This window comes from Antechinus flavipes, chromosome 4 (genome assembly GCF_016432865.1).
Source record: "Antechinus flavipes isolate AdamAnt ecotype Samford, QLD, Australia chromosome 4, AdamAnt_v2, whole genome shotgun sequence".
In the NCBI taxonomy this organism is placed as follows: domain Eukaryota; kingdom Metazoa; phylum Chordata; class Mammalia; order Dasyuromorphia; family Dasyuridae; genus Antechinus; species Antechinus flavipes.
The window spans coordinates 36,994,178-37,008,587 of NC_067401.1; the positions used below are offsets into that span (position 1 = coordinate 36,994,178).

The 14,410-nt window shown below is 48.8% G+C and overlaps 1 protein-coding gene across 1 annotated transcript; it reads right to left on the reverse strand.

Moving 5' to 3' along the window:
* Positions 1-196: 196 nt before the first annotated feature.
* Positions 197-9,109, reverse strand: GAS2L2 (growth arrest specific 2 like 2). The gene is made up of 6 exons (XM_051992441.1): positions 8,101-9,109; positions 5,994-6,235; positions 5,329-5,436; positions 3,466-3,562; positions 2,759-3,011; positions 197-2,128 (listed from the first exon to the last, which is right to left on the reverse strand). The coding sequence occupies exons 1-6, from the start codon at positions 8,492-8,494 to the stop codon at positions 595-597; spliced, it is 2,628 nt and encodes an 875-aa protein (XP_051848401.1). The 5' UTR covers positions 8,495-9,109; the 3' UTR covers positions 197-594.
* Between the last annotated feature and the right edge of the window lie 5,301 nt (positions 9,110-14,410).

Below are 14,410 nucleotides of genomic sequence, written 5' to 3' on the forward strand. Positions count from 1 at the left end.
AGGGGGAGGCAGGCCTTTAACAGTGGCAGGACCCTAACATAGTGATTGGAGGTGGTTACCCCCTGTCTCCAGAAAAACAAGAAGTGAGGAAATCAACATCTCCATTTGCCAAAGTCTTGGGTCAAAGCCGTTGCCCGCTATCTATGGCTTTATGCTCGGTTATCAACCAAAACTGAGAAAGACAGGAATTAGCCTGTTCCAAAGACACAAGGAGCTTTAATAACTTAATTGGGAGAGGAGACTCAGGCTTGATCCAAAGGTAAAGGTAAGAGAGTCAAGAAATGGCTCCTAGTTGGAGGACGGGAGCAGGAGCCACATTAGATTATTGAGTAGTTTGGAAGTCTCTTCCACTTTCCCAAATGGAGTGTGAAAATGTGGAGAGCGAGTGCCCTCTGTACAACAGAATGGGCCAAAGCAATTTTCCAACTTTGACCTTTTTGGCTCAAATCCTGGGGCAAAGAGTGGAGGGAGGGAAACCTCCAACCCTCTGAGGTGGGGTGGGAAGGTCAGAAATCAGGCCTAGGGCATCCTTGTCCCTCCCTGTCCCCATCTCCACCCACTGAGCAGAGGGTGTGACCAAGGTTGGACCCCACTTCAGACCCAAGATTCCTCCTCCTCCTGTGGAAGCCAGGATGGACCAGCAGGTGGTGATCCCAGGCTTTCAGTGGACAGGCCAGTGCTGATCTCTTCCTCATCCCCCGAACCCCCATCTCCTGCACTGCCCAGCCCACCCCTCAACTTGGGCGTGGTAGGAGGCCCCTTGGCTCGGCTCTGGCGGTAGGCTAGAGGAGTGGGAATCCGGGAGGGCCGCTTTTCTGGACGGTGGTCTCTCCGAGGACGGATCTTAGGTCTCAGTTTTAACTTGTAAATGGATGGTATTCTCTCTGGTTTTTTCAACATCCTCCTGCCTTTCCCCGTGGGCACTTTGGATTTTTCCAAGTCAGAGGAGGGTACGGGTTGAGGTACTTCATTGCCCTTGGCCTCTGGGAGTGGAGTCTGGGATTGCCCTCCCTGCTGTCCTAAAGGTGGTGCTCTCTTCACTTTTGTGTCTCTGACCCCTGGGTCCGCCTTCCTCCCCACCCCATTTTCTTCCAGCCTCCCCTTTCCCTCTGAGTCGCACTTGCTTTGGGCTGTGTCTAGCTCAGAAGCACGCACGGTGGGCACCCCCCAGCCACCCGGGTCCACCTTGATGAGAGCTGGGGGCTCTAGAGCCAATTCTCTAAGGACGCTATCATAAGGAGCGCCAGGCACTGGCCACCGTGTCCCGGGATGGGGGACGTATACACCGCTTCGAGGAATCTGCACTGCTGGGGCCTCTGGGGGGCAAGGGTCCGCCCCCGGATGGGCCCCTCTGGCCTCTAGCACCCTGATGTCCATCAAGATCTCGTCTTCCAGGCTCTGGGACAGTGCTTCTTGTCCCTTGTCAGTGGACAGAATGGTGAATGTCTGCCTTCCGGACTGGTGCCTGGGAGGATGGCCTCTTCCAGCCCCCGTCACAGAGCCCACTCTCTGATCCTGGCCTCTTGACTTGGCCTCCAGGGACTGACTGCCATTTCGGGGCTGAGGGGTCTTCCTTTCTCCAGCTCTGACCCTTACGGCTGTTTCTGTTGTGGGAGCCGGGGTACCACGTTCAGATTCTGAAGGACTCCTTCCTGCTGTTAGTGGGTGACTGGGAGCTGAGCAGATGGACATCCTGGAGGCCCCTTTCATAGGGGAAAAGGATTGGACAAATCCAGGACCCTCAAGCTGGGAGGTAATGACTCCTTGTGCTTGCCCCTGGGAAGGTTTCCCAGGAGCCGGCAGGGATTGTTTGAGGGTAAAGGGTTTGGAGAGATTAGAAGAAACAGGTAGGACAGAAAGAACCAGTGGTTCTTTAGGAGCCACCTCAGGGGCTGAAACCCTCTGAAGAGCAGGATCAGTGACCCAGCTTCCTTGGCTATCCATTTCTCCAGGGATGCATGAGTGGCTAGGGGTCCCTCCCCGGGGAGCCCCAGGGAAGCCCCTGCCTTTCCATTGCCTTATGGGAACCTGATGCAAATCTTGGCCAGTCTGTGTGACTGAGGACTGGGAGGCTACATCTCTAGCTGGTGACAAGCGACGGGTTGGGGTGGCTGATGTTTCCCGGCTCCTGCAATAGAGTGGGATAGTCTCAGGCAGCCTCCTGCCTGTAAGATGATCTCTCCCCAACCTCCAAAAGACTTCTCTCGTCGTGGGGGGAAAACGCACCCTCATCCTATCTTCTTACCAGACAAAGTCTATTCGGCTCTGATTTTATCGTGTTTGGTTGCCCATGGGGTAGAGATCCACCGGTCTCCACCTAGGATGGCCACCTTCTCCCTTTGCTGTGAAGCTCTGGGCTTACTATTCTCGCCTCCCGACTCCCATTATTTCCCCCATTGAGAAGAGCTACAGGACAAGGGAGTTTGGGCTTCCAGACTCTGCCCAAAGAAATCAAAAGAGATGAATGCTGGCCAACAGCTCTGGTCCGATGGCAGAGACCGGCCATCTAAGCCTGACTTCCAAAACTGGGGTCGTTTTAATCCGAGGAAGTGGATCAGATGCCTTCTAAGCGACACTTCCGGCTCTAACATTCCACTTTCACTGATAATGAGTGGGAGGGGAAGTCGGGGAAAGGGCAAAAATCAAGTGCCCAGGAGAAGGGGCCGGAGGCGAAAGGAAGACTGGGGAGAACTAGGCGTTGTCCTGAGAAGGGGGGTGCCGAGGGAGAAAGAAAGGGAGGGCCCGGTCCCCTCCATACCTCTGAGGTACAGCCGTGTCTCCCGAAGACCCCCCACCTGTCCCCCACCTGTCACGAGGTCTTGGGGAGCAGGAGGGGGGAGGTCGAAGCCTGCGCCCTGGAGGCGTGTACGTCTTCCAGTCCACTGGGGGCAGCGGGCTCTGCGAGCGGCTGATGGTCAGGGTGGGCTGAGGCTGGGCAGCGCCCCCTTGTATTCTCACCTCGTGCTGTACCGGGGGGGCCTGCAGCTTCTGGGGGCCGCCCATCTTGTGAGCTGCCAAAACAAGCCCCCAGGATGGGGGAGCAGAGGGGGAAAGCGGGCTCAGCCTCTGCTGGTATCGCCCAATTTCCTCCCCCCTCCCCTCATCTCCCCTTTCCTACCCCACTTCCCCCTACAGAAACCCAGGCTGGACCTTCCTCCTCCCGGTCAGCTTCAAGCACCGACGTCCATCCAAGCGTTCAAGCGCCATCTGGTGGTGGTTCTTGGCGGTTCAGCTCCTCCCTCTGCCAGCCTCCCACTTACTTCTAGTACACGATGTCCCGGCCCGACCCCCTGCCTGCAGCTCCCTAGAAGCGGCTCGCTCTCCCGGGGGTGGGGCCACCCCCTCCCCTCCCCCCCCAGTCCTTCCTCCGCACTCTCGCCCAGTCCGCCCCTCCCCCCGCCCCCCCCCGGTCCTTCCTCCGCACTCTCGCCCAGTCCGCCCCTCCCCCCGCCCGCGGAGACTCACAGAGCGAGGTGCAGCGGCAGGGGTCGTGCTTGTCCAGGTAATGCCCCAGCGTGTCCCAGCCGCCGCCCACGCGGACCATCACGTGGCTCCGCAGGATCTGCCGGGGACAAGGCGAGGTCAGAGAGGGACCGGGTCCAGTGAGACTCGGATGGGGCTTTACCTTAAACTCCCGCCCCGGGACATCCCGCAGCTCCGGGCGCGCGCGCGCGTGTGTGTGTGTGCGCGCGCGCGTGTGTGTATGTGTGTGTGTGTGTGCGCGCGCGCGCGTGTGTGTATGTGTGTGTGTGTGCGCGCGCGTGTGTGTGTGTGCGCGCGCGCGCGTGTGTGTGTATGTGTGTGTGTGTATGTGTGTGTGTGTGTGTGCGCGCGCGTGTGTGTGTGTATGTGTGTGTGTGTGTGTGCACGCGCGCGCGTGTGTGTGTGTGTGGGGGGGGGCGCTTCCCGCACCCATTTGTTCCGCACGGGTTTGTGAGAGAATGTTCCAGGCAGAGAAGGAGCAGTAAGTAATAATAGCGACCATTTATGTGGGCAGCCAGGTGATGAAGTGGATACAACCCAAGTCTGGTTAAATCTGACCCAAGCACGAGCTCCGTGACCCTGGGCAAGTCACTGACCCCTGTTTGCCTCAGTTCCCTCATCTGTCAAATGAACCGGAGAAGGAAAGTGCAAAGCACTGATATCTCTGCCCCCAAACCCAAACAAAGCAAAAAACCCTAAATGGGGCCACGGAAATGACCGCCACCAACCACTTATGTGGCATTTAAAAGCTTGTAAAGCACTTTATAAATGTGATACATCCTTCTATCCCAATAACCTCGGATGGTGGGTGCTAGTATATGACTTATAGTTTTCTCATTTACAGAGAAGGAAACTAAGAGGGAGGCTAAGTGATTTAAGTCACACAAGCTAGTAAGTACGTAAGGCTGGTTTTGAATTCAGATCTTCCTAATTCCAGATTTAGTACTCCATGTTTCCTGGCTGTTTGATAACGTGTTGCTGTCTCTGTTTCTCTCAACTGCCTCTCCTTCCCTTCTTCTTTTTCCCTCCTCCCTGCTCTCTCTCTCTCTCTCTGTCTCTCTGTCTCTCTCTCTCTGTCTCTGTCTCTTTCTCTCTCTGTCTCTCTCTCTGTCTCTCTCTCTCTCTGTCTCTGTCTCTCTGTCTCTCTCTGTGTCTCTCTGTCTCTCTCTCTCTATGTCTCTCTCTCTCTCTGTCTCTCTCTGTCTCGCTCTCTCTCTGTCTTTCTCTCTCTCCCTCCTTTCCTCCCTCTTTCCTTCCCTTCCTCCTCCTCTCTCTCTGTTTATATATACATGTATAATAGCTATGTGTGTGTGTGTGTGTGTGTGTGTGTGTGTGGCAGTAAGAAGCATGAAGCTCACCTGCTACTACCTGAGATCTTGCCCTCCTCTGCCTTGGTCATGAAGGTGAGTTGGCGAGGGCATTCTGGGAACTCAGTTCCATTGTCCCTAAGCTCAGTCTCTCTCAAGGTGAACAAAGGTGACCAACCTCCTCCTCCTCCTCTGGACATCTCGCTCCAGCCGCCACGTGGTTGGAGGAGGTTTCACATCTCTCTCAGGTCATGAGTCTTCAGGAACTATCTACTACTCCCTAGTACTCAAACTGCCCCTCCCAGCCCCACCCAAGATACAAGATACTCACAAAAGTGACTTCCCTTCTGAATTATTTGCCTCCAGCTGCCCAGTATTAAAGGTACAACCACAAACCTATACTGTCTAACTCAGGAGACTCCCTCCCTTTGCTATCCTTTCCTACCCTAATCCAGGAGAAGTGGAATATGTGCAGAGAGATTCTGAGACCCCTTCCCCCCCTCACCCAACGCCCAGCAGCCTTCAGTGGGGAACTCACCCTGACGAAGATGAGTGTGTTGGAATCCCCCACTCGATATTTCCCTTCAGACACCTTGATCATGGAGAACTGCACAGGGCAGGTACAGTAACTTACCAGGTTCTGTACCTGCAAGGGAAGAGAGGAAGTGAGTTCCTGGAGGACTCCTTGTATTCCCTATCAAAGCCACTTTTCTAAACTCAGTCTCCATCCCATCGGCCTCCTCACACACACATGCCGGGCTGAGAAAGGAGGAGGAGGACTCTCCGGCAGATTTGGGAGATCAGTTGGGATCTGGTCTGGGAGCAGGAGGGAGCATTACTAAGGGTTCCAGGAGGAGCAGGATAACTTGGAGGGCAAAATCTCTAAGGGACTATAGAAAACCTTCATTTTTCACATTTCTCTGCATGTAGGGAGGGGAAATGATTTGACCGAGGTCATAAGTCACACAACAATTTCATTAGTGACTCAAACTCAGAGCTCCTGCCTTTCTGGTTCTGGAAGCTGGAGAGAGCAGTCATCCCAAGAGGCTAAAATGGTGGTCTAGGGAGTTTCTTAGTTCTGCTTCGTGGCTCTTCCCCCATGTTAGTCCTTCAGTAAGCAGGACTAGATGTCCGCACTGGTAGGTTGGGGAAAGCTTAGGCGTGCCTGTAATGACCCCTCCCTCCTTCCCCTGCATCCCTCACCATCTGGTCCAAGTTTTTGAAATGGCAGGGTTGCCGGGTTGGAGGAGCTGGGGGAGGAGGGTCAGGTGGGGGCAGGGCCAGCTCCTGCCGCAATTCCTCCTCAATCTCCTCCTCCAGGTGCACCAGGGTGGGAGCTGCTACCCCAAACCTCCAGGCTCGCCGTCCCAGCTCCAGCAGGCACAAGACCACATGCTTTTCATTCTTCCTAAGCACCAAGTCCTCTGTCTCAAACATCAGCACCTCTGTGGGTCAGAGAGGAAGGGAGAACGGGGCTGGATCAGCTTCTTCCCCCTTTTCCTTTCCCTTCTTGGAAGAGGAACCCTTTTGGGAAAAGGAGAAATTCCTGTGATGATCCCACTTTGGGGCTCTCAAGACAAATGGAATCTTAGATTCCTAAAATGTCAGAATTGGAAGAGACTGAGAGACTTGGGAGATCATCTTTACGTTGTTATCTTGAGAGAGCCATTTTACAGATGGGGAAACTGTGGCTCAAAGAGACCCCAGAGGTCACAAAACATTTGGGTGGGAAGCAACAGAGCCTAGGTTGGAGTACTGGCGTAAAGAAAACTTGCTTCCAAGTCTTGCCTCTAACCCGTCCTGGCTATGCAAACATGGGCAAACTATGTAGTTTTAAAGAGTGCCATGGGCAACTCCCTAAGACTGAAAATTGCAGATGTGTTATATCTGCATCAGTGAAGGGAGTTTCTACACTGGGAGTTCCCTGCATTGATGTACTACCTACTCCCCCCAACCCACACCCATCCAAAAAAAAAATCCTCTAGGAGCGCAATACTCAGTTCACCCTGAAGGCAGAGGACTGGACAAAATGGGGTCCACTTGACAGACAAGGATGGGGCTTATTAAAAAGTAGCAGTCTGCCTAAAAGAATGGCATTAGGACAGCAATAGTGCTGCGTCAAGAAAAAGATTATTCTGACACCGTACCCTCGTCATCCCAGCTTTTCACATTCTCATTTGGTTTTTGTTTTTTTTTTTTCAATTCAATCCTATCTATCTGTCTGTCTGTCTGTCTGTCTGCTGTCTGTCTTTCTACCTGATTATTTGTCTGGCTATTAACATCTTTTTAACATTAACATCCTTTCAACAGTATCTAGAAGATACTGTTAAGCTTCTAAATGTGAGACAGCAAGATATAGGCTTGAATTCAAGTTCTCTAGCACATACTGGTTGTGTGACCCTAGACAAGTCACTTAAACTCTCTGTAAAACCTCAGATAATAGATATAGAGATCTAAATGTAGACCTAGAAGGAGCCTCGGAGATTACCTAGTCCACCTTTTCAATTTGCAGAGAAGGAAACTCCTCCTCCAGAGAGAAGTGGCTTTGGTAAGGTTACACAAGTAATGAGTCTCAGAGGCAGGATTTGAACTCAGCTTTTGACTACAAAACCTGTGCTCTTTCCACAATACTACAACTGCTTGTTTGGTGAAGGGAATTTCCTCACTGGGAGTTCTCCATATCCATGAAATCACAGATCCAGCCCTCCACAAAATAAATAAATAAATAGATAAATAAGTGGATGGACAAGGAAGTAAATAAGAAGTAAATATAAAATATATCTAAATATAGATGAATTAATGGATGAACAAATAAGTTGACACATGAATGGATAGAAAAAGATAGGCAGAACTACACAAATAGATTGATATTCAGACAAGTAGGTGGATAGATACAAAGTCATAGAGCCAGACAAATAGGTGGGTAGATAGATAAATGGAAAGAGAGAGAGCGGGAGAGAAAGAGAGTGAGTGAAAGAGAGAGAAGAGACAGATATAGACAGACAGACAGTGAAAGAGAGAGAAAGGGAGAGAGGTAGGCAAGGTAGAGTATTATTATTTTCATTTTATAGATGAGGAAACTGAGGCTGTGAGAAATTAAGTGACTTGCCCAGGATCACACAGCTAATAACTATCTGAGGCAGGATTTGAACTCTTTTTGACAAGTTTAACTCTTGTCAAAAAGAAGGAAACCTGGCAAGTTAGTTCTGGGTTAGTCCTCTCTCCGTGATGGCACCCGCTTGTTCTGGCTGAGTTGGACCCCAGGCACGTGCTCTTTCCACGGGGCTCCCAGGGCTCCCGGGCGGGTTACCTTTGATGCCCATCTCCTTCCGGCACCACTGGATGAAGTTGGAGACGTTGTCCCGGGCCTGGAAGGTGCCTGGCTGGGCCGCCCCATTGCAGCAAACCCCCGATCGGGGCAGCCAGATTTTCTGGGCCGAGGCCGGGGAGCGGGCCAGGAAGTCCCGGGCGGCCCGGGTGACCGCGTTGGCGTGTTGGCACAGCAGCTGGCCGGTCTCCAGCACCTCCAGGAAGTTGGCCGAGCCGATATCCAGTTGGTAGAGATTCCTGAGCCAGTCAGCGAGGTCCTCTTTCATCGCCTCCAGGTACTGCTCGCTGGACTTAAAGGGCCGAATGCTGCGGATCGGGGGATCTGGGGGTCCGGACGCTGTCCTGCCACTGGTGGCAAATGGCCCCCTGCTCATCTTCCGAGTTTTAACTGTGGGTCGGACCTAAGGCAGCTTCCTCCCCCTGGGTTCCTGATCTCGGCCGGCGTCCTCTTCCTTTCACCTGGCGGCCCCTGGGGTTCTGTGACTGGGGGGCCACGCTGAGAGAGCCCCTCCTGAGCCGCTCTCCACTGCCTCTCCCCCAACTTCCCTCAGAAATCCATCCTCCCCGCTCCACTCACTCTTCCAGCTTCATCCCCACGGCAAACTGAGTCCGACCTCACCTCTCCCTGCTCCTGAATACCTTCCTAAACTTGTCTCTCTCCCTTCCCCACCAAGTTAGCCGGGGACTACCTCACCCTTCGGACTGCCGAGGCCATCCCGAGGACCTGCTACCACTGCCCCGTCAGGTGGACCTGCCTTCTCTCCCCCCACCCACTCCCAGCACTACCCAAGCTGGCTGGACGGTTCCTACTGGGTTTGCCGCTGAGCTCTCCTCTCCTTGGTGACCGGGCTGCTACAAACACTCCCTATTAACCCTTCAGGGCGGCCACTGGAAGGCTCTGACTGGCCTTGCTCCCTGGAGTACAGAAAAATGAGGAGGAGACCCAGGACACTCACCCTCTCCACTGGGATACATGAAAGCAAATTTCAGCTGGTAAATAATTAATTTTTTTCTGACTTGTGGCAGAAAGGCCTGGTTTGGAGAGAAAGGGGGAGACACTGGGAAGGGGAGAGACTGGAACGGTAAAGCAGTCCTGAAAGGATTGCTATGGACAACATATCCCGCCTCTCTATCTGTCTCTCTCTCTCTCTATTTATGTCTGCCTCTTTGTATCTGTCTCTGCCTGGCTGTTTATCTCTTGGTCACTCTTTACTGAATCTTTTTTATTTAAAAAGCAACCAGAATCTCTCCCTCTTTCTTTGTGTTTCTTCAAATGGCATCTGTCTTTCAAGACCCAACTCCAGACCTACATCCCCTGGGAAGAATGAACTCTCCCCTGACTATCCCATCCTGCTTCCTCTGAACATCTAGCCCTTGAGGTCTGTGCTGGGCAGGCTTCTCTCAACATCTGCCGGGTAGCTCCAAAGCTTCAAGCTTTAAATGTTGGAATGATTCTTCAGACGGCGAGCATATGGCCGCAACTCACTCTCACCGTCCTAGGAGATCTTTGGCATTGAGGGAGATATACTCTGACTTCTCCCAGTTATAGCTTTCCCATCCTCAGTGGTCCCAGCCAAGATGACGCCATTAATTTGATCATGAAACAAATAGGAGGCAAAGATATAATAATCTTGTTTTCCCATAAACTTGGCCACACTAACACCAAGGCACATAGGGTAAGAGCCCAAACTTTTTATTTTTTAAATTTCATAGCTTTTTATTTACAAGATATATGCATGGGTAATTTTACAACATTGACAATTGCCAAACCTTTTGTTCCAACTTTTCTCCTCCTTCCCCCCACCCCCTCCCCAAGATGGCAGGATGACTAGTAGTTATACATTATATACGTTAATATATTAATATATATTATAATATATACATTAAATATATTAAAGTATAAATTAGATACAGAATAAGTATACATGACCAAACCGTTATTCTGCTTACAAAAAGAATCGGACTCTGAAATACTGTACAATTAGCCTGTGAAGGAAATCCAAAATGCTGGTGGGCAAAAATAGAGGGATTGGGAATTCAATGTAATGATTCTTAGTCACCTCCCAGAGTTCTTTCAGTGGGCATAGCTGGTTCAGTTCATTACTGCTCCATTGGAACTCATTTGGTTCATCTCATTGCTGAGGATGGCCATGTCCATCAGAATTGATCATCATATAGTATTGTTGTTGAAGTATAGAATGATCTCCTGGTCCTGCTCATTTCACTTAGCATCAATTCATGTAAGTCTCGCCAGTCCTCTCTGTATTCATCCTGCTTGGTCGTTCCTTACAGAACAATAATATTCCATAACATTCATATACCACAGTTTACCCAGCCATTCTCCAATTGATGGGCATCCTTCATTTTCCAGCTTCTAGCCACTACAAACAGGGCTGCCACAAACATTTTGGCACATACAGGTCCCTTTCCCTTCTTTAGTATCTCTTTGGGGTATAAGCCCAGTAGAAACACTGCTGGATCAATGGGTATGCACAGTTTGATAACTTTTTGAGCAGAGTTCCAAATTGAAGAGCCCAAACTTACAAGAGATATAGCATGAGTAGAAAAACCCTTAAGTCTGAGTGGACATAGCCGGATTACAACCTCTGATGTCTCTGTCTCTTTAGGGAATATACCCTTTATCACCTGCTAGGCTGCTCTGCTCCTGTTTCTGGGTTTCACTCTGTTGCTGGATGAAGCTGCTTCTCTGTTGCTCTCAGACTGCTGATGCAGCATGAAGTTTTTATTTTATTTTTTTTTTTTTTAGTAAATAGCAGCCTTACGCCTCTTCCCTTGGCTTGGTGCTGGGCCAGCATTATACTCTTTCAAAGAAAATCAGTTCTACTTTTGCACTGCTAATCAGGTTAGTGCTCTGGACTGTGAGCTGTTTCTCCCCCTTCTAGCATCGTGGAAGTCAGTGAAGGGCAAAGTAAATAAGCCTCTGCCTCAGGCAGCTAACCCTGCAAAAGAGAAAAACCCCTGCCTACTTAATGCTTCAAACAGCAGGGGAATCTGTTGTCTCCAATCAGCTCCCAGCATCAGAGCCTTTCTCCATTCAGATTAGCTCCCCACATCAACTGCTAAATCTCTTTCTAGTCAGCTCCTCTCAACTGGGCTCAGTTCAAAGCAACTGCTATTTTCTGTTTCTGTTGTATTTCTCTTTTCTGTTGACTAGATTAGCTCTGTAGGTTTTCATTTTCTGTAGTCCATATGTAGCTTCTATCGGGATCTCATGGGTCAGTCAACCTATTACATATAAATTAACTTCTGGAAATCAATGACCTGCAGCTGTCTTTATCATCTTTCAGTAATTTTACTTCGGAGGGATTACTTTTCTCTCAGGTCTTTCTTCTCAGGACTGTCTGTGTCTCTCCTCAAGCTGCTTTCATTTGTGTTTATCACCCCAAAAATCCTTTTTTCTGTCCCTTTTAATAAAGAAAATGTTTACACAAGATAGGGGCATTACAATTACATGTGTTGCTGGGTTTTTTCATTGGATCTGACTCCAAATCCTATATATAGAAAAAGACTTACTTACATGTACAGAAGTTTTTTAATAGCTACACTTTTTGTAGTGGCAAAGAACTGGAAACCAAGAAATGCCTACCAATTATGGAATAGTATATAAATGTTAAAAATGATAACTTCTAGATATAAAGAAATACAATTGTACTATAAAATAAGATGAAAGAGAGGGTTTCAGAGAAAGTTAGTTAAACTTGATGCAGAGTGAGGTGAGCAGAACTAGGACAATTTATATGATAACAATATTGTTGAGATGTACAACTTTTTTTAAAAATTTATTTATTTATTAATAACTTTTTATTGATAGAACTCATGCCAGGGTAATTTTTTACAACATTATCCCTTGCACTCACTTCTGTTTTGATTTTTCCCCTCCCTCCCTCTACCCCCTCCCCCAGATGGCAAGCAATCCTTTACATGTTGAATAGGTTACAGTATATCCTAGATACAATATACGTGTGCAGAACTGAACAGTTTTCTTGTTGCACAGGGAGAATTGAATTCAGAAGGTATAAATAACCCGGGAAGAAAAAACAAAAATGCAAGCAGTTTATATTCATCTCCCAGTGTTCTTTCTTTGGGTGTAGCTGCTTCTGCCCGAGATGTACAACTTTGACATGCTTAGGAACTCTGATCAAAGCAGTGACCGACCATTATTCCAGAGGACTCATTATGAATCATGTTACCCAACTTCTAACAGAGAAGGATGGACTCAAGATGCTGAATGAGCTCTGACACTGACTAGCTGTGTGATCATGTCTAAGTTACTTAGCCCCTCGGTGCCTCAGTTTCTTCAGCTGTAAAATGGAGATAATATCATAGTACCAATCTGATTCTTGTTTTTAAGGTCAGAGAAAGTCATGTAAATGAGTAGATTTGCTCACTTTAAAAGGCTGTGCAAATGTCAGTAGTTGTTATTCAAATGGGATCCTTGGTCAAAAGTAGGGACCATGCTGGAGATGGGACAGTCTGAAGTCAGGTACTGTGGTCACCATCATTGTGGAAGAATGGCCCAGTGGGGCGGATCTACAGAAGAACTACTCATTGTGCAGGAAGCCTTCCTCTAGGTATATTTACATTTTTTGGGTATCAATGCAACCCATCATCATATGCTCTAGCTGTTTGACTGATTCGCATTACTTTCTGATCATGCATTTCCTTGATGCTGTCTGTTGGGACCATGACTTGCATATAGGTCTTGGTGGAAATGTTTTGTAGCCTACCATGAAGCAATAGACAGGGAAAAAGAGCCCTGGCTCTGGAGCCTGAGTTCAGATCCTGCTTCTGACAAGTATTCTCCAGAAGGAGACTATAACCAAGGACCATGAGCCTTAATTTCCTCCTCTGCAAAATGAAGAGATTGGATCTTTGAGATCCCTTTCAGCTTTAGATCTGCGATCCATTACTCTTTGGATCCTTCCACTTTGGTTCTTCTTTGGGTGACATTCCAAGACCTATAATCACATAGCATTACCAAGGGAACACTGGTAAACAGACAATGGAGAGCAGTAAGTGGGTCAATAGGCCTTTACTAAATGCCTTTTACATGTTAGTCCTTGGCCGAGACTAGAGACACAAAAAAAGTCACTCCCTGCTCTCAAGGAGCTCCCGTCATTACTGGGTGCTTACCAGTAGGAAAGGCTTAGGATGATGGGCCTGGCAACGGTCTCAAGACCAGAGAGGCTCATGTCAACTAAGAACAGGTGTAAGAGATGGGCAAGCCCATGTGTCCCTTTGGTCCTCCCATGATACTCTGAGACGTAGAGGAAGACCATCTGTCGCATCCCTTTTTTTTTTTTTTTTTTGATAGAAATGGGATGACATGAATATATTTTTCAAATTGGAAGAGACCTTAGAGGCTATGTAATCTAATATATATATATATATATATATATATATATATATATTTTTTTTTTTTTTTTTTGGCTGAGGCAATTGGGGCTAATTGACTATATATTTTTGGCTGAGGCAATTGGGATTAAGTGACTTGCATATATATTTTTTTTTTGGCTGAGGCAATTGGGGCTAAGTGACTATATATTTTTGGCTGAGGCAATTGGGATTAAGTGACTTGCCCAAGGTCACATAGCTAGGAAGTGTTAAGTGTCTGAGACCAGATTTGAACTCAGGACCTCCTGACCTCAGGGCCAGCATTCTATTCACTGCACCACCTAGTATTTTTACAGATGTAAAAATTGAGGTTTGGGGATTTAGAAATGCTGCCGGCTCATAGAAGAGACAAGGTTTGAATTCAGGTTGTGTGGCTCTACATGCAGTGCTTTTTCCACGATGCTACACCAACTCCACACCCGCTTCTAATTTTGGAAGCATGGACCAAATACATAACTGGACTAACTGGATTAATGGAACAAGGAAACAATGACAAGAGTAATTAGGGATCCGATTCATTTCTATGGAAGCTCAGAGAAACACGGAGACCCTGCCAAGGTTCTTAGTTCCTGCTGGAAAGTGAAACACTAACCAGCAATACAGCGACTGTGGGAACGTTGTGTTGTCTGTGTGAAAGTTTTCTGTGAAATCACCAAGTTACTGAGTTGCCAGGAAGTAGATAAAGGGCTAGTGACTGCAGAAAGGACGCCCCACGGAGAACAACTCCAGGCAAGGACCCCACCCAGCTTGAAGCTTCCACGGAGGGAGGCCTGAGACAATGAGGAGAAGGAACATCTTAAGGAGGAGGAGACAAAAGCTGGGGGCTGTCCCGGGCTTAGGGAAAACGGGGGAAGGCAGAAAGCACGGGAGTTAAT